A 27,881-nucleotide genomic window follows, 5' to 3' on the forward strand; every position below is an offset into this window, starting at 1 on the left:
TTCTCCAACCATCCCGCATGGTTTATTGCGCTTGTAAGCCCATAGAGAGAGTGGTCTATTGCTAAAATAAAACATTCAACGAGAATACAGAGAAGGCAAACTCGAAGATTGAATGATAAAACAAATTTCCAGTGAACTCTGCTATCACAAAATATTTTGATTTGTCGGTCGCTTGCAGATCAGTTATTTGCCTCAGTCTTCAGCTTCGATCGATCTACACGCCATCGACAAACTACGATATTTGATGATTTGTTGACTTTTCCAACAAATTTGAACATCTTTTACTCAGGAACAAATAGAGATAGCTATGACGTCAAATTGCGTTGCCATGGAAACGTTAATAAGAGGTCAAACGTACAACATTTTTGACCTTCTGAGGCCAACAACTTTAAAAGCACTCTTTTTGATATATTTTTATCTAGACCACAAAACAGTCATTGTGACATTTTTTTTAAATTCCGTTGGTTAGGTACGGAGCCACCTTAAAATTAATGCCTTCTACTCGTGTTTCACGGAACAACGCACTCGGTTGCATATATCCCTGTCAAGATGTTACGAGTTCAATATGACAAAAAGATAAAAAAAATCCTCGAGTGAAAAGAAAGGAAGTGTGGTTGGGGTCTGACTTACTGAAGGGAACAAGAGTGCTTTCTCTTGGAAATAACAGGGTTATGCAGGAATCCGTCCAGACATCAGATCCACTCTGGGTAACTCTAGCTGCATTTGTGTACAGCATTTTTCGAAACAAGCTCTGTTCCTGTTGAAACGAACGCGTGATAAAATAGCATTACCTTGAATGTAATAAAATAAAATATCCACAGTTTCGTCACAATTATTTCCATTCCAGCACGGAGGACCCATGAAAGTCACCTTATGTTTGTTGTAGGCTACCTTAGAATTACTTTAATGTTACCAGAAGAGACAACAGTTTGATATCGTGATCAACATGTCCAGAACACCATGTTACTTGGAGCTACTGAGTTATGTCGTTACTAACTTACTTTAGTAAGTTTGTAAGAAAAAAAGTTTACTCCATTTCAGAAATAAATTAAAACACAGCTTACCATCGCTTATCGTATTCGCTCACCTGTTGATCAGCGGGAATTCTTTGTACCAAATGAAGAACCGTACGGTTGAAGTAGGCTTCCAATAGTCGTGAGTCTGTTGGATTATTGCGAAGCATGGCAGCATACCGTTGACAATCACTGAAAACAACTTTAGCGACGGGCAAATTCTTCCATTTGTACACGTTCTGTACTAAGATAATGAATCCTTTCTTGCGCACTATGTCGTCTGGTGTCTGATATGGTTCTTCGATGATTCCTCTCTCCTCAACACACTGTATCATCCGTGTCTTTTGAGTTAAACAAAAACAAAGAGATTACTATTTAAAAAAAAAATGGAAATGACGGTCGTGTGGGTCTATCATCTACAGTTACCAGTTCGAGGAGTTCCAGTCATCCAGGATAGTATCTCATAGGTTCTTAAAGGAGCTACGTCACGCGTACGATTAGTTGAATTATTTTGGCCGCGTCCAAAATCCTCTTTAAGTTGAAGGAAACCTTCAAATAGTAGTGTACTAAGCGGATAGAAAAACACCAAAGAGATAATAATAAACCATAAAGGTACAAGGATGGTTAAGGATGAAGAAGATTGACATGGATTACAAACCACGAACTTGAAAAACTTAGGCTTAACTCTTCAAGAAGCGCAAACCGTGACTAGCTTCTTTAAGTAAAGGAATCGTGGTTACATTTCTATTTCGCGATTGTTTTCCCTCTCTCCACATCCTCTTTTCGGCCAGAGAGCCTCCTAACAGTCTATAATAGCTCATTCCTGAAGAGGTATCAAAACTCAGCGAGAAAATCCAAAATCGTGATAAAGATTATTGAAATGCAATGTTAACGAATGGTAGTGCCTCTAGACATACCTCGGGGTCTGTTATATGGTTGAGTAAAATCATGGAAATGGTTTCTCTCAGGTTAAAAAATGGCGAACCACTTTTCCTTTGTTCCTTCAACTTTAAATCAAGCTTGGTACGAAACATTCTACCGCATACTCTGAAATGGAAATCAAATGCACCAGAAAATCACTCAGGGTAGTTCAGAGGACATTTGAGAACAAGGGTGGATAACTTCTCTATCCAAATTTATCGTGCTGTCTCAAGCCTGGTATCCGTAGAATCGCCACGATCGCTATGCAATCGCCTGAAGTTGCGCTAATTGCATGAACAGTCCTTCTTTCAAGTTTGATAAGCGAGAAGCTGAGTGAACTAGCAAACAGATAAATGTTCGTGCAAAACTCAGACGACCCCTAATTTTATTTAAGTAGCAGTTTTTCCTCTCATTATTTTGTTGTTGTTATTTTTCCTGTCTTTCGCGGTCCGTTCGTCGATCTAGTGGAGGAAAAGAAAGCGGCCGCATGAAGGAAAAATCATTTTATATAGTCGGTGCAACAAGTGCCCTTATTTAGTGGTGAATCGTCATCTTGGTAGAAACGCTGCGAGAGTATATAGTTGTTCTTATTTTTAAACGAAATTAAAATTATAGAACGAGTTCGAACGAGTACTCTGCCATGTCTACATTGCGATATAAACAATAATCATGTTTCTTTGCAACATTTTACTAAAACAGCGGGCCTAACATCAAGGACAAACGTCTTGGAACAAATTTGCACTCTTGGCGCTTTTGCGCACACGCCAGGCGCGATACTACTTCACCTGCCAAACCTCGCCCCCCACCCTCCATACAATGTTGAAAACTACTACCAGCAATTTCTTCTGATTTCCAACATTGTATTGGGTGGAGAGGGGGAACAGTAACGCGTTTTTAGAAGGACATCAGCGCTTTTTTTCAAACTTCAGTTAATTCGTTAAATTACATAAGTGTCCCAACGACTTTTTTCCACGATTGTAGTCTTGAAAAACGAGGGTACTTGTTCCCCGTACTGTTTGCATTATATTATCCATACCTCAAGTCGTCCAGTTTAGCGTCCCATAAAGGCAACGCATGGAAGGGAATTGGTCCCGGGTTCCGTATCACAAGCTCTCCTACTGTTCCATCTTCTCTCTTGGGGATGTGACAAAGTACTTTTCCGCGCGTGTTTGAAATCTGGAACTTAGACGACTTTATATCGACAGAACATGAAAAGTACATGTGCAAAGGGTCTCTGTCAGAACGAAGAAATAACAAATAGTAAGTTCTGTTTTCTTGTATGAAGAATCATTATGCTCCTTCTAGAGGATTTATGCCTGGGGAGATCCGCAAATAAAAAAGGAACGGGGGTACGCGTCGTGCCAGGAGATTAATGTTGTTCTAGAATTGGTACCCCTAAGGGTTGAAAAAATTTCAAGCCACGCCCACGAAGCAGGATCTTGGTACCTCTTTAATAGGGGTTCTTTTCAAATTTTTCAACGAGCGCCCCTGTCCTTTTTATATAGGAGTCTCTCCCCCCCCCCCCCCCTTCAAATTTTTCTTTGGTTGGTTTTGACTGTCTGTCTGGATTGTGTATAATTTGCGGGCATTTTTTTTTTCATGCCATTTTTGGGAAACACAAAAATAGGACTATTCTAGACGCCTCAGCAGTTGACAGCTACCTTATAAACGTTTCTTTCGCAAATGAGCCTTTCAATCTAGAGTTTAAGGTGGCCGAACACAGTTTTCGTGCGCGCTTTTCCTGATGCAATTCAGCGCGCGCACAAGGATTGCAAAAACAAACATGTCGTCAACAGAGCGATCATTTTATTTACTCAACACCCGCACTATCTGCGCTATTTTTCTCTATTATTGAACGCAGTATATTGATGGCTTTAGTGTTTTATTACAAAGATATGTTAGAAAAGGTAGCGACGCAAAGAACCCAGCAATTCTCAGCTTTTTCTTTGTTACCGAAAGAACCCAGGTAAATGCAGCGCATGCGCAGTTGCTCGAAAAATTGAGACCGACTGCTTTTGCAGAAACATGCCGATTTCTAACGATCCAGTCGTTAGAATTTCAAGAAATTTGGCAGAAAAATAGTTCAGAAACCACGTGAATGATTTATCGCAAAAAAATTGAATTTTGACATAGGGAATTTTTAATAATACAGAACATGCAGTGAAAACGGTTAACGGCGAATTACGAAAATCGCCTATGTCAAAATTTTATTAGAACAGTGTTGACAGAAGGGATTTAATGTCAATTCGTAGTGGGCAAATGATGAAAAAAATCTAACGACTGGATTTTTTTTAAATAAACAAAAACCATTTTTTAAGCCTTGTTTTTAACCAGCCCCGTTGCCATGGCAACAGCACACACCTTAGCCAAAATGCGATAATAAACCCTTCTGTGGTTAACCTTGACGCTTGCAAAAAACGGGCGCCAAAGCATAAATAGCTTAAAAGTAATGGTGAATTAGGCATAGGCTCTTGAAAACTGTGTTCGGCCACCTTAATTTGTTGAAGTAAACCGAATTTGGTTCACTGAACCATCTGTTTTCCTTCAAAATTTTAAAAATTGTTCGAAATCGATTCTTTATAGTATGTAGGGTGAAGAAGCTGTCTTGCACTGTAAGTAATGTATGTAGCCTTTATTGCACTGTTTTAGTGCAACGTAACAGCAAAAGTATTGTAAAGTATAAGCAAACATAATAAAATAAATTTATTATGATAAAAAAACAACAAAAACAAAAACAACAAATAAAAATCTGTAATTAAGTTTACATTAATAAAAAGTATTGCAGATAAAAATAATCTGAAAATGCAATTCAATTGGCAGTATTTTTCAAAATGATACCCACCCTTTAGCATCCTCAAAGTCTATTTGGACTTCGGTTGGGCATTTCTCTGGTTGGAAAGTAATCTTCATCACTTTCGCTTTGCAGATTACCGAGTCCAGTATTTCAAGTTCTGCGTAGTATGAGGATGTATTCTCCTCTACTTTTAGTACCTGGAAAAGGGAAATGAAATGTGTAACCATTTAACACAAAAATTTATACGCGATTTAATTGCTACCAGGGAGACAGCCGACGTGTTTAGAGAGGGAAGAAGAACAACCCTCAACAGGTAGACAATCAGACATAACTTATGACACTCGCTGAAAACCTTGCAAAGTTTGGTTTTGAGTACGCCGCATGAAACAGTGCGACGCCTTGGACAGCGTCAACTAAATTGACATGACCAGTTGTATTCAGTGTGTCTAACGGCGTTAGAACTATCCTTAGATAAAAATGGGAAGGCAGGGTTCAATTTGAAATAGAAACATGAAAAATACACCGTCGTGGTTCACGTTCTCAACAATACGCAGAACTTTGTGATTTCAAGTTGTTGTTTTGCAGTGAAGGGCAAAGAAAATGTCCCACATTTATGACATAGTACAAAGCCTTGGCAAAGCCCTGGAAGGGATGCTAGTCCTTTGCAGGGTTACTCCAAACATTAATTTCGCCGGTACCCAATTATACACCTGGGTGGAGAGAGGAACTGTGAGAGTAAAGTGTCTTGCCCAAGTACACAACGCAATGTCCCCGGCCAGGGCTTGAACCCGAACCGCTCGATCCGGAGACGAACGCACTAACCATGAGGCCACCGCGCCTCCCACATGACAAGATGTAGACTTACCTTAAGTACTTGGCAATTTTCACTGGATTTAGTTACCGTGAAAGTTTGTACCGAGAACAAACCAAATGTCTCCAACGGATCAACCACTTGAACACTTTTAACGATTTCGTCTCCGAGTGGAACCGGTTCACGGTTTATGACTTGAAACAAGTTATTAAACAAGATCAAGAGATCATCATCTGTTGACGAGATCCACATCCGGGAAGTTGACTTTAGCTCGTCCCAGTCTTTTTCACGCAGATGGAATGTCACGATGTGTGTGCTGTCATCATATCGTAAACTGTTGTAAATTACTGAAATGGTCGCCGGTTCTACAGGAGCACCCACAGCTAAAAGCAACTTGAAACAGTTTGAATTGATAAATATATAAACATTAATTAATAAACATTAATTAATAATTTATGTTTATTAGCCTTTAATTCTGTTAAGTCTAGCAATATTCTATCAGTTATCTATTTTCCGTCATTTTTTACACTCAATATACGGTGTGTCTATCGAGTTATAGTGAGTAGCGTAACCAATCAGAAAACGACATTCGTGACGCTAGTTTTCGTGACGCTAGTTTTTGAAAACAGCCCAGAGAAAACAGCGAACGTGACTACGATAACTTTCTGTGTCTTTGTTGAGTTATAGTCTTATAAAAGTAAGTGCATACGATTTTTAACCAATCAGCAGGCGTGTTTTCTTTGGGCTATTCTCTAAATCAATATATTTACATTTAATTACTGGTCCCGAGGGTAACGGTTAGTTTTGTTCTCCCGAGAATCTGGGTGTTTCTCGAGACACAGAAGAGCTTCCAACTTTAAATTATCCCTACAAGAAGTAATCAGACCTTACGAGCAAAAAAAGAATAATTTACTGTAATTAACTGACTTGTGACTGAAGCCGTTCAAACTCGCTGTGCTCCCGCTCTATACAAATCAGCGGGATGGGCGTTCCCTTGTACCAAGAGGCCACCGATATCCTGGAGGATGCTTTTATTTCAACTATGGGCTCTAAAAATAGAGTTAAACATAATCAAGTGGCTCAAAACAGTTTCTAGCACTTTTTGTGGTTATTATAACCACTCTTTATCAGTTGATGCTACAATCATGGTATTTACAAATTCCCCAATCATTGGTGAACAAGTTGTTATCGCTTTCGTGTCACGATAGGTTACCAAAGCAACGGTATAACCTGCCAAAAAACACCCTTAATTTTAGCTTTAAGTACTTATATTTCAAAACCGGTACGGTGAAACCCATTTCTTTTATAGTTCAATTTTGATAAGCAGGATAAGATGCAATTTTTGGCAAAGTTAACAAGATTTTGCACATGGGGCCAGTCAGAGTCACCTTAAATTTTCGTTTCCAAACTGGACTAGAACAGTTCTTGATTTGTTCCTTGTAAAACCTGATTAATTTTGCTCCCGATGTCATAGAATTATTTTGTACTGAAATAAGTTAAAGGCGTTGTTCACAGTTTTGACCAAAAATGGTCGGAATCCCCATGGCACTTCCTCTTTAACATTTTCTGTACATAGAACAGTTTTCAAATGCGTATCGTAAAACTAAAACCAAAGTAATCCCTCTAGCCAGTCGTAAAGCACACAGACAACACAGTAAACGAATCAAAACTCGAAGTGGATATGTGTAGCTGATGTGAAGTGCGAGAAAACGTGTGCAGCGAGTCACAGTTAGCTTGGATATGAAAAAGTGGCGCTAGTTTCTTAAACCAATCAGTGTAGCGTAGTAATTCAAAACCAATTACTTTTCGATATTCACGCCAAAACCATTCTTAACCACTTTTCTTCGATTCATTATGATGAACTCTTGACACCACGTTGTTTGTTTCTTAATATAACAATTGTTAAGTTAATAAAGATGGTGATTTTTAAGCTCGGTAATGAAATGTGAAGGTGAATTAATCAACATGACACGAGCGTGTCCCTTCCGGTGTTCGGGAGGTCATGGGTTCGATTCCTGTCAGGGACTCAGAATTTTTCTTTGTCCCACGCTCGTGTCATGTTGATTAATTCACCTTCACATAACAATTGTTTGTTTGTTTGTTTTGCTTTTTTTTCTTTTAATTCTTGACACCAAGTTACTTACAGAGAGATCATTATGAAACGCGCGAAATAGGAGCTTATTTTTATTCCCTATAAATGTTTAGCTTCAGTTTTGTTAGTGGAAATGGGACATTGTGCCTTACCTCGCTGGCTTCCTACGGATGCTTTTAACAAATTCCAAGACAGACCAAACTTTCTGTTGAAGTCGGAAGGTAGCTCACTTTCAAGAAGATCAAATATCTGAGTGGCTGAAAGATAAATTAACGACGCCAAATTTGGAACACGTGATACCTATGCATAAATCCACACAAGATGGAAGAAAGTAAAAGTAAAGACAAAAAATCATATTCAATTGGAACCAGTCGGAGGTAGAGGCAGTGACAGAAACAGTTCCCTGCAAGATTAATATACCAGCGGACAGTTTATCTTTAAATATACATCTGATTTTAATGTGTTTTCCTTCCTATTCATTTAGCAAAAGTGTCTAAGAACACACGGCGTGATCGTCCCCACTCTGCGCGTGACAAAACACGGATCTATTTTGTAACATCCACTCCTACACGTCTTCTCTTCTCATCCTCAAATTCCCCAACATTATTAAGGTCCATATATTCACTAACTGACTTCAACATAACCAGGGGCCCATACTAGGAGCGTGCAACTCCCATACTAACCCTAACCTTAACCCTAACCTTAACCCTATGTCACGGCATTTTTACAGATCAGTCTATTTTTAAACTTCTTTTCCCGCGAAATAGGTCAGCTCCGGTCTACAGGAACGAGCATCGATGAGGGAAAAAAAATGGCGGCTCCAGGTGGACATGTCGACAAAATAAAATATGCTTATTAAAAGTTAGTTAAAAGTCCATACTTGCGATTGGTCACTTAGGTTGCAGCGGGGGTCTGAATTCGCGTTAAATTCAAGCTAAAAACAGGTCGGTCTGTGAAAATGCCATGACAGGAATATGGGGTAGTTGCACGCTCCTAGTGATGGGCTCCTTCATAACCTCCTCCTTTGACTAGTGGTTGTATCTGATGAATAATTCGAAGGAGGGTCAATGGCGAGGGCGATTGGACACCAAACATCTGGTGTGTTTCGTTCAGTAGATTGAAGCACCTCTCAGCCAGCCGAAGTAGGGCTTGTGCAACGTCACTGATTTTATCTACAATTGCCAATGTACACATAACAGAACAATGAGTAGAACATCAACAAAGATTGCTGATAATGATGATTTCGATCAATTTTATGTAAATGAGTAGAGTGTATAATAGAGTGGTTTTCAACTGAGTGTCGCAGATTAACACCAAAACCAAAGTACTCACCCTGGCCAATCACAAAGGACATAGACAATCCAATGAACCAATCAAAACTCATAGTAACTACATGCAGCTGTCGCGAAGCGCGGAAAAACGTATGCTAACTAGTTGCGATCAGTTTTGATTTTACTTCTGATTGGATCAAGCGCGAGTTTCCTTTAGCTAATCGTGTCGAGTAATAATGCAAAACCAATTACTTTTCGACACGAAAGTGAAAACCGCGAGAGTAAGTCACGAGTTATCCCATTTAGTTAATTCGCATCAGATATGTTGGGGTAATGTCCGACATATGAGAGAAGAGATTTCAACCTCTTGAAATCACGCTTTAAAGCTTTGCATAACACTAAGACTTGGCCAGATTATCTAAAAATAATAAAACAGGAATGTCGTAAGGAACTGCGCTCAAGTAATTCCAAGAGATTAGTGGTCCCGACCGAAAACGGTACTTTCCAAGATGATGCGTCGAAGCTATTTAACAATTTACCAGAATTTACTAGAAACTGTAAAGATTACAGAACCTTTTAAAGACTTTCAAGGGAATTTTTATGTAATAGAGTACAGAGTTATTAGTTAATTTTACTGTAATTTCAAATCTATAATTTGTTTCAATTATAAATAATGTAATTTAACAGAGAAGAGCCACCTCGTGGATCTGTTAAATAAACCATTATAATTAAAATTATTATTATTGTAATGCACCTTTCCAATTTCACCAATCAACTGACATTGTAATACTCGTAAAGAAGAAAAATTACATGAGTCAGATACCGGCTGAAAGATTATAGTCACGTTAGGAATACGTTGGGATACCAACTCTCCATTTAAGACGTGTGAAAGAGAGAAGTGACATTATAGGAAGTTAAGGAATTTTAATACTCGACGTTCAAAATTAATAACTCAGAAAACTGAGCCTTTTTTAAAAACAGACGTAGCATTTTATTTCATACATTATAAACAAACCTATCGTCAGCACCGTCCTTTTAGGGTCCGCTTTTACCCAGCAAAGAATCTCTTCTTTACTCTGAATTTTGTCCGGCAGTTTACTGTACCAAAAACAAATAATAATAAAAAAGCAAGATCTAGATGTAAATAGACATAGACAGGTAAATTGATGGAGTTGGACTTGGTTTTGTGATTATTAGTCGATACTCTAATACGTTAACGTAGACACAGCGATCACTTGACGTTCCTGCAACAAATGTTTTTATTATTGCCTTAAAAAGATTCCATTTGTCCTTTAATATTTCATAGATGGCGTCAAAATGTGGTGAGAGCGCAACGACCCTGGCCAGCTCGGGTCCAGACTGCTTGATCTGCAGTCCACTGCTCTAACCATTGCTCCTGACTGCGTCCCCCAGAACGTAAGAGAAGTGTTGGACAAAAATTATATGAGAAACTTATACCCCGTTCACACCAACATGCATATTTAACATGTTTCAACGTTAAAAATTAGTTGCTCAGAAAACTAGTTTATGTGGTGTGAATGAGGTTTTAGTCTCACGTACTTGCTTCCCAGCTCAAGATCGACAGCCAGCTTCAAACCAAGAACTGTCGGGAGAAGTGGCAGCGGAACACCAACACATTTGTTGTAATACTCCTCCATATCCTTACAACCATTACTCCATAACATGCTTGATGTGAACAAGAGAGACGTATTAGGCCTAGGGAAAAAAAAAAACAACATGCCTACAGTAACCTTTTGGAGGCAACGATCCTCCGAGAGCTGCGACCTCCCGAAGACAAAGATAATAGTTTTATAGTTTACCGTTTTTATTTATTAATAGTATTTAAAAGTGCCTGGTAAATCCCCAAAATAGTCCCCCAGGAAGAAACCTGACCCATATTTTACTTTCTTGGAAATAGCAACGGTTAATAGCAGCAACACTTTTTTATTAGCTGGAGAGTGGCTATCGTTTCGTCAAAGCCGGTTTCGAAGTCACATGAAAGCTGCCGTTGTTTGCGCTCGGTCTTTCAAGTCACGCACTGTTCGACTATCGTAAGTGCAATCAGCCTTTTTGTAGTATTGAGAAAATTGCAATAACAGCAACGAATAACTTTTTTCACATACAGTTTTAGCCTTGGGGCACAGCAAACGAGAACATTCAGCAAGCCAATGTGATCACTGACATTACTTGTGTCGATGACGTCAAACAACATCTCTGGAGGGAGGCCACTAGTACATAGGGCTAGTGCATCGCCATTCCACAGGGTAACCTGGCAACGAAGAATAGACAAATAGTAGTTTAACAGGTCACACTAATATGTAGCTACCAGTGACTCGTCTAGTAAATTAAAATCGACTCCAGTTTGGACTGGCTTTGAGAAAGACTTACTAACGATATTAGTCTTTATCAAGACTGACCTCACTCACAAGATTTCACTTAGCCGGCAATCAACTCAGGTCACCCTCAGGAATGAGAGGGGAACTTTAAACGAGCTCAAAGAATTAGTAAGATTTTACAGGAGCTTTGGTCTCTTAAATTCCGCTTGTTTTGTTTTGTTTTGTTTTTTGCAGTGAACATAATTACCTTCAAATTGAAGGAAAATAAAGAAGAAAAACGACAAAGAGTTGTGCTAAGTGTTACAACTGTACCATTCGCGACATAGCTGGCGCTTTTTGTTAAACATCATCAGACGTTTTAAACGGGACTGGGTAACTTGGTGCGAGTAGGTGAGAGTTGGTGTGGCAAGTTTATATTAGTTGTTTTTGTGGGTTGCAAGATGGGACCCTTCATCCCCACCACCGCCACCAATTCCACCACAGTCCCCCTCCTCCCGTCGCCACCACCACAACCACCACCGCCGCCGCTGCTCAGGCTCACGTCATGATTCTGACTTTAACATTTTTCTTGGTGTAGTGTTGGTTTACACCCCTCCCCCTTTCCCCACCACCACCGCTACTAGTGTCACCACCACCGCCTCCGTGCTCTGTTCAGCTTCACGCCATGACACTAACGTTAACATTTGTCTTAGTGCGTCAAGCACTGGATACATCGCCGTCCCCAGTTGCGTTTCCCCGACTATACTTTATTCAGAGCACAGTTATAACGCGGATCCCATCTGTGGAATGATGACTTGCCTTCAAAGTTTCTGAGTGAGTCTTCTTTAGTCCCTGAAAGCGTTTTATCCAGACCACTAGGTGTTCCTTGCAAGCAGCAGTCAACGATTTACATTCTGGCTCAAGGTCTTGTCTTAAAAAAAACAAAAAGAAGAAGAAAAAATTCGTTTCTCACCATGAGTGCATAGGTGGACATGTGTTTCCTTTAAAAATGTTTTAGGTCGGTTCTGCTGAACTGTGAATTTTTATTGTTGTCCGCAGTTTTATTTGTTTGGCTGATTGTTCACTTTAAAAATAATGATTTTCGCTACGATTGTATACAGTAATTCGATTGTGTGCTTTCAAGGTTATTTGGAACTCACTCTTCCGTAAAGAAGTAAAATGTTAATATCTTTAATTTCTATAGAAACATTTCCATTCTTTTTCTGTCATAACACTACACAGCACAGGAAGTCCGTGTAGCTGCTGGTAAATTAAACACGATATACGTGAGTCATTTTTGAATATTTATCACTGGAGACAGTTTTTTTTTTCCTGTAATGTACTTTTGTTCTACTGCATTTAGCTCAACATGCTGGTAACCAGCTCGAAAGCCAATTGCTACTCTGGTTACCACGCAAATACCTTTTTAGTTTTTTCCTTAACCATATGTGCCGCGAATATTTCTCTTCTATTTTACATGATTTTAAGGAAAACGACCACTTTTTTAAGTTTAAAAGACATGTTTCGACAGAACTTCTGTCATCTTCAGTTGAATGAATGATTACAAAGCAAGTTGAATAATAGGTAGGCAAAAATGCTAATTAAGACAAATAGTAACAACAGAACGTGAAAAGGTGTAAATTGAAAGGATAATTTTAGATTTACATGGTGTAATTGCTGATTGAGGCAAGGTAGTTCTTTTTGAATATGGATAGCCTCTTTTATCTTGAGTTGAAAGCTGGTAGTGGCGTGATCTAAAATATGAAAGCAGTCTATTGAACACAATGAGCGACAACGTTCAGAATTCTGAAGATGTTTGAAGATGTGAGAGGCCCTATCAACGGCTAAGTGCTCTCGTACGCGTGTGGAAAAATGTCGGGAGGTTTCGCCGACATAACAGGCATTACAGCCCGCACATGTAAACTTACAAACCACACGTGAACGAAGCCCGCCGGGGATAGGGTCTTTCACACCAAAAAGGTTACCTATCTTAAAGGAAGAAAAAACTAATTTGATGTCTAAATCATTGCAATAGCGCTTAATTAAGTGTCGAATCTTCTTTTGAGTGATGACAGAAAAATGGCCTATGTACGGCAGCTTGAAGTAAAACGTGGGCGAGGTGGCAAGGGGCCAAGTATCTATGCAATCTTTTGGCGCCGCGCATCCCAATTGAACACTGTGCTACAGACACTTTTACTTTTGTACAGGACATTCAATCTTTATCTATGTTTGGTAAATTTATGGTTTCCTTCGATGTGGAAAGTCTCTTTACTAACATACCTCTTGAGGAATGTATTGACCTGGCGGTCAATTACATTTCCGAGGGCAATCCTGACCTTAAGTTAAGTAAACCTGAACTTAGAAGCCTTTTCACTGTAGCCACCGCCCAGACCCATTTCTTATTTAACGGTTCTTTCTATGACCAAATTGACGGTGTGGCCATGGGGTCTCCCCTTGCTCCCGTATTAGCCAATCTTTTTATGGGACATCATGAAAAACTATGGTTGGAAAATTTTCAATGCTCTAAAATTTTATTTTATCGTAGGTATGTTGACGACACTTTTTGTTTATTTCACTCGGAGCACGATGCTGTTATATTTTTTGACTACATTAACTCTAGGCACCCCAACATAAGGTTTACTATGGAAAAAGAACTTAATCGCAAATTACCCTTTCTAGATGTTCTTATTGATAATAGTGACACTAATTCCGTCCTAACTAGGGTTTACCGTAAGAAAACCTTTACTGGGTTATTAACTAATTATTTTAGCTTCACCTTGTACTCATACAAAGTAGGTCTCATTAGGACTCTTGTTGACAGGGCCTACAAGATCAACAACACTTGGTTGGGGTTACACCAGGATATAACCAAACTTACTGAAATTCTCAAAAAGAACCTTTTCCCTGCCCATTTAATTGAAAAAGTGGTTAACCGTTACATCACTGGGACCCATAGCAATCATTGTCCCCGGGGCTACCCCCTTACCACCTCGCCCACGTTTTACTTTAAGCTGCTGTACATAGGCCATTTTTCTGTCATCACTCAGAAGAAGATTCGACACTTAGTCAAGCGCTATTGCAATGATTTAGACATCAAATTAGTTTTTTCTTCCTTTAAGATAGGTAACCTTTTTGGTGTGAAAGACCCTATCCCCGGCGGGCTTCGTTCACGTGTGGTTTATAAGTTTACATGTGCGGGCTGTAATGCCTGTTATGTCGGCGAAACCTCCCGACATTTTTCCACACGCGTACGAGAGCACTTGGCCGTTGATAGGGCCTCTCACATCTTCAAACATCTTCAGAATTCTGAACGTTGTCGCTCATTGTGTTCAATAGACTGCTTTCATATTTTAGATCACGCCACTACCAGCTTTCAACTCAAGATAAAAGAGGCTATCCATATTCAAAAAGAACTACCTTGCCTCAATCAGCAATTACACCATGTAAATCTAAAATTATCCTTTTAATTTACACCTTTTCACGTTCTGTTGTTACTATTTGTCTTAATTAGCATTTTTGCCTTCTTATTATTCAACTTGCTTTGTAATCATTCATTCAACTGAAGATGACGGAAGTTCTGTCGAAACATGTCTTTTAAACTTAAAAAAGTGGTCGTTTTCCTTAAAATCTTTACATGTCTGCTGCTATCTAGATATTTTACATGAGCTATAATTGCAATGAAAACACTGTAAATAGCAACAATTTTGCAGTGAGACATTCATCATCAGGTATTTCCGGGACAGGTTGAATTTAGGAAATTCGTTATAACGCTTACAGAGCGTCGGTTGGAATAATACGGCTGCCTTAAAAAAAATTCACCTGTACAAAAATAAAACTAGAAGAAATCGCTTACATAAAATAATATGCTGTCAGCTGTAAAACAGGCATCGGAATTTACTTGATTTTGGTAACCTTAGCTCGTACCGTGGCTCACCTTTCAAGAGGAGGGTAGCTCTCGAAGGCACAGGAACCATAGTGCTGCTTCCACTTGTGAACAAATGGACGAATCAAGGTTGGGTTTGTCTTGTCCGATTCATCGCTTGTGGAACCTTCGCTGAACCAGTGCGTTATTTCGTCGTAAAGTGGATTTGCTGACGTTGGTTGACACAAATGGTCTAGTGCTTCCTCATAGATCAACTTTACCATTTGGCTTAGCACAGACAGGCACTGGTAATCACGACTGAATTTCAGTTCTCCTCTTTTATCTCCGATTAGTCTGATTCTGCTCTCTTTTATGCTTTTCACTTCAAGATCGAGATCCCTCCAGTCTTTCCATATGTCACGGCATTCCCTAATCACGGCGCTATCTTGAAACTTCAAAACACTCTCGTCGCTGTCAAAATCCTTCTCCAGCAATTCAGAGAGTACATTACGCAGTCTGTCAAAATGAGCTGTCGATAGGGAAAGGTTATACCAGATGTTCCATAGGAAGTCCACATCAGCTGGGATTTCAGGATTTATCGCACAAGCGGCTTCAACGAGCACAGCATTGCGAGCAACCACCGATGGATCGTAGTCGTTTAAGTGAAAATTCAAACTTTTAGGACGCTCGTGACGTTTTCTCAAAGAAAGATCTGATACAGTGCACAACACATTCCTTATATCACCAGAAGCTAAAAGCAGCAAGTCTAAATGTTGTTCTTTCGAGGTTCCCAAAAGCTCCGTTAGGTCTCTAGCTCTTGTATTCCCCATAGCGTAAGTGTAAAGACCCGTTGGATAAAGTATAGTTCCCGCTGGATTACGAAAACTCAACACTGGAACGCCCTGGCTATCGTATCTTGTCATGTTGATATTCGAAGGAGTTAGAAAAATATCAAAGCTATTTTTTTATCACAGAAATATAAAATAAATTTTCGTACAAACTGTAATTCTGAGAACTAGAATTAGGTCGAATTCTAGGAATTCGGTCCGCGAGAGACCTGGGTTCTACGATTATCCACTGTTTTCAGATAAAACCGGTCAAGCGTACTCGATAACAGGGCAGCGTAAATCGCTTAAGGTCTACTAGGGCCTGTTTACAAGGAGAGAGGGTTACCCTAAAAGGCGGGTTACCCTAGCACTCACACATTTCCTCTTTTTTTCTTCATCGTGTTTACAAGGCAGCTAGGATTACCCGGTTAGCGGGGTTACCCTATCTGCGTGCTAGGGTTAGCCTGGCAGGCGGGTTAACTTTTTCCCTTGCAAACACTCCAGGTAGGGTTAACCCACCTACCTGGGTTAGCTTTCTAATTTTTTCCAGACCCTTTGAGTGTAACCGCGCATTGTGTTGTCCCAGATTGTAGGGTTACCCTACCTGTAAAATTTTGCTTGTAAACCCGGGCTATCTTTTGCCCTCCAGCTAGGGTTTACCCGCTTGCTAGGGTAACCCTCCCTCCTTGTAAACAGGCCCTTAATATATCGGGATTGCTCCTTTAACGAATAATCACAAGCACTGAGTTTTAAATGTCGATCTAATATTTCACGATTCAACGAGCATCGACAAAGTCTGAGTCTGACGTTAGCCTTTACAAGAAAGACGTGCGTGCCCCCATATTGGTCTTAACGGAAGTTTGATCACCCAATCCCACTTCACTCAAAGGAAGTCCCGTTGCAACTCACACAACGCCAGTAAGCAGCTCGAGTATTTAAAATTCCTCCCTCTCTCGTAAAAAATTGAGCTAGGAACGAAATTGGTGTACCGGCTCGTGAAACTGCAGAGTAGGGGCTGAACAAAAAATATAACGAACGAATATGTCTTAGCCTTATCCGTGCATGAACACAGCATTCAATTGGTAAGATAATTTATGATCATTCTATTTCTACAACGGCTTACAACAACAACTCGCTTTATTTGCATGACCGTAAATACATACAGTGCTGAAAAAGCTTTTGTAAACTAAAACTAAACTAACAGGATATAACCTATTATGAATCTTATCCTTACGATTCGATTAACTCTGCTAAATTCCATTTTTTATGCAGAATATAAAACCATTGTGTCGAAAATGAACTCCCAAAACCGAAGACCGAAGACCCACTGGTCTAAAACAAATCTGTATTTTGCGAGCTAAAAATCTGTACTTTGCGAAATGAAATCTGTTCTTTGTGAAATGAAAATCTGAGCATTGCGAAATGAAATCTGTACTTTGTGAAATGAAATCTGTGCTTGCGAAGAAGTTTCTCCTAAACTTCTGGCTCCTACAATCATGACCGTGACGCAGATTTTTTTGTCGCGGCCCAGGAGGATGAGTTCTTTGTCGACCGCGACCAAAGGCATTTCTAACACGGTGTCCCGAAAACGCAGATCTCGAAAGACCCAGAAAACTCAGACCATCTGGATGTGTCGAAAACTCAGACTCGAAAAAGAAAACAATTTTTCACAGTGCGTTTGCCGTGGATTGCTTCAAGACGTCGTACTTGTTTACTGTTCGTCGTTACAATGTCATAGGCAGAAAATAATTGTTTAGAGGGAAACGAGACAAAAATACGAAATAACTTTAATCAAGAAGGGCTAAGTTCGCACAAAATTTCACAACTCCATTAAATTCAAGATGGCGGATGCATTTGGATCTCAACTGCGAGAACGCACTTGCGCGGGTAGTAACGTAGCGCCTTTAAAATTCATCGCATAGAATAGGGTATTTAATACAATAATTCATCTTCAATTTGATAAGATTTACAAATAGAGCAGAGTCTGTTCACCTTTGAAATTTGGTCATGTCTACCAGTTTCAATCCTTAATTAGTTTGTGAGTGCCTATCCTAAATTTTGATAGTTCCTTTCTTTAGCTTAGCTTGCTTGTTAGGCCTAAATAAGAGGAGGGTGCATAATAGTTCTTAAAAGCGTCGAAAAATTCTAGTTTATTAGAGTATTGCATGTTATGTTGCCAGTATAAAATATACTGTTGCATCAGGCTAACATAATGTTCGATTTTAGCGTTGGTTAAGTACGTAAGATCAAAACAAGGCAAATTGTAAAATTCAGATATACTTATTTGCATTTAGAATAGAAACTATTTTCACCAGCGTGATGAAGATCTTCTGACATGAGAAAGATTTGTTTACCAATAGAGCAAATGTCCTTACTTTGAAGATATAACGAGTAATTGATTATTTTCTGACTGGAATCTTTAAGAAGAGATAACCTACCAAGTTCAGCTTACGTTGAATAATACAAATTTTCTTAAGCATCATTCTTTTCCTTTTGCTGACGTTTCTCGTAGAGGTTCATTTTCGCGAGGTCTACTTCAGACACCAGTAAAAAAGAACTTAACGTTCTAATTATAGTTTATGCGAATCAAGCACTGCACTGAAATCTCATATCCACCTCGCACTCTTCTGTTTCCAAGATGTAAGCTAACTATAGCAACTTGAACTAGTACTCAAAACTACAAGAAAAAGCAAAGTGGGGCTTCCGTTGCTTACTGGCCGATCGCCAATGACATCAAGACAAGAAAGCTAATCAGCTGCCACGTTACTGGATGGTAATCTGTCACGAGAAAAAAAGCAATATAAATGTAAGTTTAATTCGAGGCATGTGACCTCGGACTTTTTTCGTGTTGCTGTAAGTTAATACTATGGTGGCCAGCTTATCAGACCTCCCGTCGTAAAAATCGTTTTCAGTTGACATGCACCTTTACTTTTCGCGAGAAACAAGTGAATTTTCCCAAATACCTCAAAATTGTGGCACTTTTCCAACAAGTTGAACCCCAAGTTAAGTGATTTTTTTTAACTTAAGTTAAGTGATTTTTTTTTCCTTGTTTGATCCCGGTTTTTTGATCTTTTCAGCTTAGCTTTAGCCACAAAAGTCGCCTCCATCACAACTTTTCGCAACATAATACGCTTACCATGTGCAGCACTCTTGATGGTAGGTGGTCCTGCTGACTTCTTGGTGCCATTATAAGTCTTTATATCCAACACTATTCTAATGAAGGGTAGCGCTCTTGGTGTCAGAAGTTAAACTCGATCCCCTCCGACTCTTCATCTCGTTTGATTTCATTCTTTCGAACTTTTCAGCTTAGCTTTAGCTACGAAAATAAGTGGCATAACAATTTTTCACAAAGCAACACACTTACCATGGGCAGTAGTCTTGATGGTAGGTGCTTCGGTTGACGTCCAATCTGCTTTGAAACCTTTGAAGGCGTCCAGCTCGTCCGAGTGAAACATGATATACAGGGACTGAGCCGAGGCATAAACAGGCTCTGGTAAAGTCCTTCCACAGTACTTTCCTGGTAAACAAGCATAGTGGGACGTTGGAAAACTTCAAACAAAGGAATTCAAAATTAAACTTGAAAATATATTTTTTAATCTCTTATCATTACCAATCAACGGCGCTGATTTGTCTTTTCCATCCCGCGTGACAACATAGTCTGCAGTACAGTTAACACTCTCCTCCAATTCAAACGCTGTGAACGTGAGCCTGAGATCTTTCTGTTCAGCGTTCACTGAAATAATCCACTCGCAAACCAGACTGTTAGGATACTCTGTGTTGTAGTACGGTGTCATAATTTCTCCTTCTGCAGTTGTTAGCTGCTGAATTCCGCAATCTGCTTATTTCAAGCAATATGAAAAAAGATATTAATTATTACTAACTAACGCCGTTGATCTTAGCTTACCTTCAGCTGATCACTCACAGTGGCCCGATGTTGATTCAGGCAGGCAGCTTACTTGTCTTTGTTTCTTGATCTTCCCTTTCTTGGAGAACTTTGCCAATAAAAAAGGTTAAGTCCGCATACGAGCCACGTGGCCCATCAGGCCGGAGCTTATCCCGGTTTCTGTAGCATGAAGCGATTAGGAGTATTTCTACTCCCCCCCCCCCCCCCCCCGCCTCCCCGTCACCTGGATGGGATGCTAGTCCATCGCAGGGTTACCCCCAGCATTAAACTCGCCGGTACCCATTTATACCCCTGGGTGGAGAGAGGCACTATGAAAGTGAACTTTGCCAATAGCTGAGATTAACCGTTGGCCGTAAAACGGGCCAAGTATTTAGCCGTAAGAGTAAAAGTTGAAAATTTTAACCGTTAACCGTAAATAAATTTTAGCCATGGAAGCGGAAGTCTCCAGATCTATTGTCAAGACTTATTTGTGTCTTGTCTTGTGGCTTGGTAGTAATATACCGAAACAGCCGGGAGACTTAGTAGTAAGCTATATTAGTTTACAATTTTTATAACAATACCTTTTTCCATCCTAGTATGGTCCAAAGACATCAAATATGTTTTAGAGTTATCAAAATAATTTTTTTGACTTTTTTAAGCAATGAAAATTATTTTTGGCTTGAAGAAAAAGGTCACATAACCTTACCGGTTTTCTTCGTTTGACATTTTTCACTTGTCATGTTTGTGGCCACTTCCACCAAGCTGTCAGCTGTTTGCCCCAAAAACTCCACCATCACCGGGGTCACATGACTGATGTCGTCACAATTCTTGTGGTAACACTGTTGCATGTATCCCCGGAAATCCGCGGAATCGGTAAGGAAGACCGCTGGTAACGAGGGCTCGGCATTCCAGAAACGATAATGGTCTGAGCGAAAGAAATTGTAGACAGCATTCTGGTAGATTTGGTCCCAGGTACTTGGTCTGCCTGATATTAGCGAAACGGCGATCGATTTGAAGGTTTCTGTTAAGAACAAGTAGTAACGGTTTGAAATTTAATCAAAATTGCAGGTAAACCGAAATCAAAGTTCGTCAGAGGTAACAATTTGTACGTACAATGGCGCCGGGAAGGAGAACGCTGAGGACCGTACCACCTAAAGTACAAAAAAAAAAAAAACCATACAAGGCACAAGTGGCGGAAAATCCCCCCTTCCCCCTCTTATTTTCTTCGAGCACGAATGCAAGGCACACTTTCACTTCCTCACCCTCATCCCTCCCCCCCCCCCCCCCCACCCCGCCAAGGCCTCCGTTCTTATCTGTTTCTCTCCTGGTAAGCTCTGGATCACTTACTGAATTGAAAAGTCTAACCCAAATACCAAGCTGGCCCTAAACAAACTTGTCAGTACGGGATTTCCATCCCCTCCCTCCCCCTGCTCCTCTTTATATCTGATTGACACAAACTTGAACTAACCGTCCCTTTTGAAAAAATTGGTAATCCCACTGACGAGCTGTGTATCATCCTGTGCTCGACCAATCACAACTAAGAAGTCTCCTCTGAATTGATTTTGTGACACTTGTTGGTATTGTTGCGCAAATGCGACGTCGAAACCGGCGGGGAGCCTTTGAGAACTGGGAGTGTCGTTGTAATTGAGTACCGTGTCTAGGATGATCGCTCCTTGGAAACTCGCGCCAGTGTTGTTGAGATACTCAGTTAAGTTTTGGACAAAATTACCGCTGCCGCATAATCCAGCTGGGCACGAGCAGTTCCCAGACACCGAGCAGCTAACATTGAAAGTTGGCTGTCTCTCTTCCAAGTCAAAGGCCACAAACAGGAGAGTATGGTCACGTGAACAATTGTGTTTGTCTGAAAGCAAAATGGCGACTTTTTTAAGAATCAGTTGCTCTGTAACATATTTTCGGCGTTCTTGTGTCCGTGAATAGCTATCACAGACTTCGAGGTCATGGATGAGTTTAGACTATTCTATTAAGTATTGCCAGGAGCCATAATCGGGGACGGAGACCGTAAGCGCGCGCCATTTCAAGTATTGGGGTTGTCCCCATGATATGGGACAATAATTCTATTTTTAGAACAAATTGCGCCATCGCCTAAGGCACACGCGTGTACATGCTGCGAGGATTTTTGCGGATGTCGCGCGGGGGAAATGGCGTCCGAAATTCCCGAAATTTTTCATGTTTTTGGCCCACAACTCAATGCGTTTACGTCTGTTGGAATTTTTCTTAAGTATTTTCGTCGTAAGCTGCTCCAGTTTGAGTGAAGTAAGACAGTGTCGAATTTAGGTATGTTCCGTTTCAAGCTTATATATATCGCTGACCAAGTTGTGTTCCGACGGATGCTTCTTTTACATGAGCTGTACATTACTCCACTTTAAATTTCACATATGTTGAAGATTAACAGCTTTTCCATTACACAGCAACAAACCAGCTGGATATATTTAGATATAGCAGAGCTTTAGGACTTCATAGTTTCCTAGCTCCTCTTGCCACACGCTTGCGAGCAATTTGCCAGTCTATCGCGACTGAAAAGTAAAACAAAATAATTGCTAGTTTGGTCAGTTTGAGTTTCGCCTGAATTGTAAGCAACGCTTGCTGTTTCGTCAAGGCCCAATAACTTTATGTCCGTAGATACTGCTCAGTTTTATTCGTGTAAAAATCCACTAAATTCTCTGTTGTCGATGAATGAGAGCGCCCGCCGATGCTTGTTTTGTACAGTCAGTAAACATGACAAACTGTACTTGCGCTGCACTTTCGTGTGAAAACGTACATCGAACTCAAACAATAACTCTATAGTTTTTAAATATGTTTAAGATTGATAAATGTTTGAGAACATATTAAAAGCTAAGCTGAAAATATGTGAATAAAGCAGAAATAATCAGTAAAGTTACATTGACGCTTTCTTTAATCAACTTCGAAAAACGATCTCGATTTTGTTGATCGAGTTATCAAAACTCCTTGTTTATTTTCATTTCCGCAGTGTAAAACTTCACTATGCTTATGTTGAAGAAACACACATGATGTTAGTAGCATTTTTTGCGTTCGTGAATTTTGGTGCAGCATCTCAGCACAAAAGATAACGCAAGAAATCTTTGTCAAGATTTGTTGACAATTGAAAACACCGACGCGGACTTGAAAGTGCACGACCTGCACTATGCAAATGAGCTAATTGTACGCGTCAGACTTTCCTTTCAAAAACTTTTGCAAACTCACCAAACAAGCAGAAACAATAAGAAACCATCAAAACAGGTTTTTGTTATGATGAAGCATTGTCTGAGAAACTCACAAATTAACTCGATACCAGAGTAGAGAGTTTTCTTGCTATATTCTTAAGTCAGAACAAACGCAAAAACATACGCGTAAGCTTACAACTAGCGTGAGCAGATCTTATTATTCATTCCCAGCGCGAGATTGAAGTCTTGTTTTCGACCCTGAAAAACCCACCTTTTCCGTTAGCTCAGAGCATAAAACTACATATAGGCGCCCTGGTTCGTATTCCCTGCCTTATTCCCTGCCATCGCTGTGAAAAATACGCAAGACAATCCCTCAAGGTCTCTCAACTCGCACCATTTGATCACGCAACGTGACAACATCCACGCGAGAGCCCCCGACATGCGCGTGGATCCGCGCGGATATATGACGTCAGGATGGCGCAATTTGTTCTAAAAATAGAAAATTGTCCCATATTATAGGTGCGTGCGGATCCCAAGACTTACGGTCTCCGTCCCCGATTATGGCTCCTGGTGCATTTCAATTATACTCTTCAGGAAAGCTTTAAAGATGTTTACTATGAGAATTTTGCACTGAACATTGTCCTGAACACCTGGTCACTTAATGCAACGGAAACCGGGATAAGCTCCAGTGGTATGGACCACCTGTCCCGACGCAAGCTTTCTTTCTTTACGCCAGATAACTGATCTGATTTCTAGTACTCGTTTTATAGCTTACTTCACAAACAAAAAAGTAAAAATAATCAAAAACGATTTTATTACCCGGAATGGTGATAAGCTTTAGAGCCTGCAGTAAAGCGGTCATTCCGGAACCATTGTCATCAACACCGGGAGAGGTCTGCACTGTGTCATAGTGGGAACCAATCAAAACCATTTTATCGTCACGTGTTCCGGTGAAGCGACCAGGCAGTCTACCAATGACATTCACTCCTGGATACTAAAAATATAACAACTGTACAAAGAGATGCATTTACGTATTATTGTAAATCATAAGAAAAAGAGAACAGATCACCGTGTCCCTTGTGATAATGAATTATTTACATGAAATAGAGGTAGTTACCTTGATCTTCTCTTGTTTCATAACCTACTTATAGATTGGTTTGTCATATTTACAAAACGTACCCGGGAACTTTTAAATAATTAACACGGCGTCAGTCTTACCCACCAAACAGGTGCGCGCATTGAAAAAGCCAAACAGTTTTAATTTAGACAGAATATAACCGATTTCAGATAATTTTCATCGGAAGAAGCCCGTGTGCTTGAACCTGTTTACATAAATTTAATGGTCGATCCTTACCAGCATCGTTTCACGGGCCTCAAAAACGATAGTGAATGGCGAAAATGTTTGGTTTACAATGGAAAACAAATAGTAAAGTCATTTTTGTTATTGCTGCAATCAGTTCTACTTGTCAAGTCATGTGACATAATGCGGAATACTTAAATCACTTTTAATACAAATGAACAGTGCCTCTTAAAAGTAGATTAACAATGCACTCACTTTGCTGTAACTACCGTTTTCAGTGAGGTAGTAGAAAAGCCCAACTTTCATATTAAATATTCTGTAAAATGTTCGAATTGCTTTAGCAGCCAGATTTTTCGCAAACTTAGAAAATGTGAACTTTTGCCTATTTCAAAAGTAGCTCAAATTTTGTCTTGCAATTAGAGCCAATTTCTAATTAGAGAATTTTTACCTCACTTTAAAGTAGAGTCGTGGAGACGGAGAGAGAGGCACAGTAGCCCTATGGTTTTGCAAAGAATCAGTAAAAAATGGGCTCTTTTACTTTATCAAAACTGCAGTAAATTTGTCAATCATTTTATTTAGAGTGCTTGATCTATTTTCCTTTGTGTTTGCCTTTTGATGAGAAGTTATTCTTTGATAAATGGATTGGTGACTTGGATAAAGTGTAAATAACGGAGAAGCGTTCTCAAGTTGAAATGCTCAGAAAAAGAATTTTCTGAGCCCCCAACGAGAGTCGAACCCATAACCGGTATTCTGAAGGTCGTGGGTTCGACTCCCGCTGGGAGCTCAGAAAATTCTTTTAACGAGTATTTCGACTTGAGAACGCTTCTCCGTTATTTTAGCTATTCTTTGTTTACCTTTTCTTGGTTACTAGGGAACTCCTCAGTCCACGTGTGCAATCCGTGATCCTTAAACATGTTCACGATGAAGTCGCGTGCTCTCTGTTTGGCGACAGGATCGATATAAACATTTCTTGTGTCGGTGAAGTGGTTCAGTATCGAGCGTAGAGACTGGGTCTTAGTATTGGCTTCCACTAGCGGTGATATTGTCAAACAAACTAAACCGGAAAGCGAAAGTAATAAAACAAAGCTGCCAATTAGGCGTAACGAATAAATATTGAAAACTACGTCGAGTTGAGGTACTTCACTCCTCTTAGTAATGCTTTATTGCCTTCTTTCCCAGCGGGGGGAAGTAATAAAGTCTAGAACCGAAGAAGCTCCCAAAGTAGTGATACACCGAAAGACTTCCACTCGCCCAAAGAGAAAATACTACTTTAACGGCAACATAAACTCGTTTTCATGAACGATACGCAATTTTCAGTGTGTCTATCATCAGCTTGGCGTCCAGATGGAAACATGGATCACTTAGTCTTGATCTGTTCTAGATCTGATTATTAGGTCTTCACAATTAGTTACTTCTTAAGATTTGTCACCTTGCAGTTGGACTGTTAGTTTATAAAGAATGGAAGCTGAACGGAAACTTAGTTGTTTTGGCTCCGTTTCGTTTCATTTGCACGCACCATTGAAAATCAATGTAAGCAGTACACAGCCTTGCTAAGTTTAACCCCACGCACCTGTGAGAAGAAAAAGCAACAAGAACATCAAGGAACCATTCTCCATCTTTGTGACCATGTTGATGATGAAATGTCTTCTGGCATACAAGTAGATTTGCTACTCAGCTCGCTGTATTGTTGTTGACCCGTTATTGAAAATTGGCATAAATCATGCTGTTCATGAAGCATTCGTGCATAACGCAGACTGTCAGCACATTCGTGCGACAGTTCGTGCCACCACCACTGTTTCTCAGATAATGACCTTTGCTTACGACATCGCTTATATTTCGACTAATTGGCATACGAATTTGTGTAGAAAAGGAATCATGCCAGAAGTTGATATTCTCAACTCCTTTTAATATTTAGCTTTAAAAGTTGATATTTTTCTAGCTCGATAAGAAACTGAAGCGCTTAAGAATACTAAATCACGGATCAGTTGTACTCAAATATTCCATTATGGAAGTCAGTGGGTTACTACAGTTCTTAAATGGTGGCATATTTTGCCGGCACGTTCAGTTCGAAGACTCTTTGTGGACCACTTGTCAAGGAAATACGCGGTATTTACCGCTAAACAATCCCCAATGTCCCTACTGCACCATTATGGCCTTATAGCATCTCAAACATAGACTAGATACCATTTTTCTCTATTCTAGTAATGCACTTTAATTTCAGTAACTTATCTCATATTTGATATTTAACTATTTTTTCCAGTCCAGCAAACATTAATCTCCCCCACAGACTTGGTATTTGTATCTTTTATTTCACCACTAGACAATTCCGTACTGTTAACAATAAAGTGCAGTCAGAGTGAAAGGAAAGGGCAAGCCCTCAGGCTAAGAGTCTAAAGACTTAGAAAGTTCTCACTGTTTCCTTAGCTACCAGAAAGACATCCATCTTGTATAAAATAAATGAACACTACTAAACTAAACTGTAATCCTTGATTACAACTAAGATAAAATACAATCAGCTCTACTTAAAAATAAACTTCACTGCTTTCTTGTGCTTACTCGAGCATTTCTTATATTGATGTTTCCAAAAGGTCTAGATAGCAGCAGACATGTAAATATTTTAAGGAAAACGACCAATTTTTTAAGTTTGCAAGACATGTTTCGACAGAGCTTCTGTCATCTTCAGTTGAATGAATGATTACAAAGCAAGTTGAATAATAAGTAGGCAAAAATGCTAATTAAGACAAATAGTAACAACAAGAACGTGAAAAGGTGTAAGTTAAAAGGATAATTTTAGATTTACATGGTGTAATTGCTGATTGAGGGAAGGTAGTTCTTTTTGAATATGAATAGCCTCCTTTATCTTGAGTTGAAAGCTGGTAGTGGCGTGATCTAAAATATGAAAGCAGTCTATTGAACACAATGAGCGACAACGTTCAGAATTCTGAAGATGTTTGAAGATGTGAGAGGCCCTATCAATGGCTAAGTGCTCACGTACGCGTGTGGAAAAATGTCGGGAGGTTTCGCCGACATAACAGGCATTACAGCCCGCACATGTAAACTTATAAACCACACGTGAACGAAGCCCGCCGGGGATAGGGTCTTTCACACCAAAAAGGTTACCTATCTTGAAGGAAGAAAAAACTAATTTGATGTCTAAATCATTGCAATAGCGCTTGACTAAGTGTCGAATCTTCTTCTGAGTGATGACAGAAAAATGGCCTATGTATGGCAGCTTAAAGTAAAACGTGGGCGAGGTGGTAAGGGGGTAGCCCCGGGGACAATGATTGCTATGGGTCCCAGTGATGTAACGGTTAACCACTTTTTCAATTAAATGGGCAGGGAAAAGGTTCTTTTTGAGAATTTCAGTAAGCTTGGTTATATCCTCGTGTAACCCCAACCAAGTGTTGTTGATCTTGTAGGCCCTGTCAACAAGAGTCCTAATGAGACCTACTTTGTATGAGTACGAGGTGAAGCTAAAATAATTAGTTAATAACCCAGTAAAGGTTTTCTTACGGTAAACCCTAGTTAGGAAGGAATTAGTGTCACTATTATCAATAAGAACATCTAGAAAGGGTAATTTGCGATTAAGTTCTTTTTCCATAGTAAACCT

At 39.8% G+C, this 27,881-nt stretch overlaps 2 protein-coding genes and 1 long non-coding RNA gene across 5 annotated transcripts in view; 1 reads left to right on the forward strand and 2 right to left on the reverse strand.

Annotated features, from left to right (window-relative positions):
• Positions 1-1,060: 1,060 nt before the first annotated feature.
• Positions 1,061-17,173, reverse strand: LOC145499590 (uncharacterized). The gene is made up of 13 exons (XM_081479129.1): positions 15,152-17,173; positions 12,037-12,148; positions 11,026-11,171; positions 10,463-10,618; positions 9,918-10,000; positions 8,648-8,803; positions 7,784-7,888; positions 6,467-6,588; positions 5,594-5,932; positions 4,777-4,925; positions 2,971-3,168; positions 1,931-2,060; positions 1,061-1,354 (listed from the first exon to the last, which is right to left on the reverse strand). The coding sequence occupies exons 1-13, from the start codon at positions 16,000-16,002 to the stop codon at positions 1,061-1,063; spliced, it is 2,841 nt and encodes a 946-aa protein (XP_081335255.1). The 5' UTR covers positions 16,003-17,173.
• On the forward strand, positions 12,705-27,712 carry LOC145499591 (uncharacterized). Its single transcript, XR_014050956.1, has 2 exons — positions 12,705-13,065; positions 27,178-27,712. It is a non-coding gene; the product is annotated as an uncharacterized LOC145499591 (long non-coding RNA).
• Positions 17,171-27,881, reverse strand: part of LOC145499581 (uncharacterized) — a 32,862-nt gene continuing 22,151 nt past the window's right edge. The window contains exons 1-9 of one of the 3 annotated variants that reach the window (XM_081479115.1): positions 25,842-26,039; positions 25,126-25,325; positions 23,791-23,965; positions 21,258-21,650; positions 20,496-20,810; positions 19,517-19,741; positions 19,271-19,423; positions 19,043-19,072; positions 17,171-18,684 (exon numbers count right to left, since the gene is read on the reverse strand). In XM_081479115.1, coding sequence (XP_081335241.1) covers positions 18,617-18,684; positions 19,043-19,072; positions 19,271-19,423; positions 19,517-19,741; positions 20,496-20,810; positions 21,258-21,650; positions 23,791-23,965; positions 25,126-25,325; positions 25,842-25,899 — 1,617 coding nt within the window. In that variant the 5' untranslated portion in view covers positions 25,900-26,039 and the 3' untranslated portion in view covers positions 17,171-18,616. Of the gene's footprint in view, positions 18,685-19,042; positions 19,073-19,270; positions 19,424-19,516; positions 19,745-20,495; positions 20,811-21,257; positions 21,651-23,790; positions 23,966-25,125; positions 25,518-25,841; positions 26,040-27,881 lie in introns of those variants that run through there. The other 2 variants (XM_081479117.1, XM_081479116.1) reach the window with 2 other exon arrangements.

The sequence above is a fragment of the Orbicella franksi genome, chromosome 10, assembly GCF_964199315.1.
Source record: "Orbicella franksi chromosome 10, jaOrbFran1.1, whole genome shotgun sequence".
In the NCBI taxonomy this organism is placed as follows: Eukaryota; Metazoa; Cnidaria; class Anthozoa; order Scleractinia; family Merulinidae; genus Orbicella; species Orbicella franksi.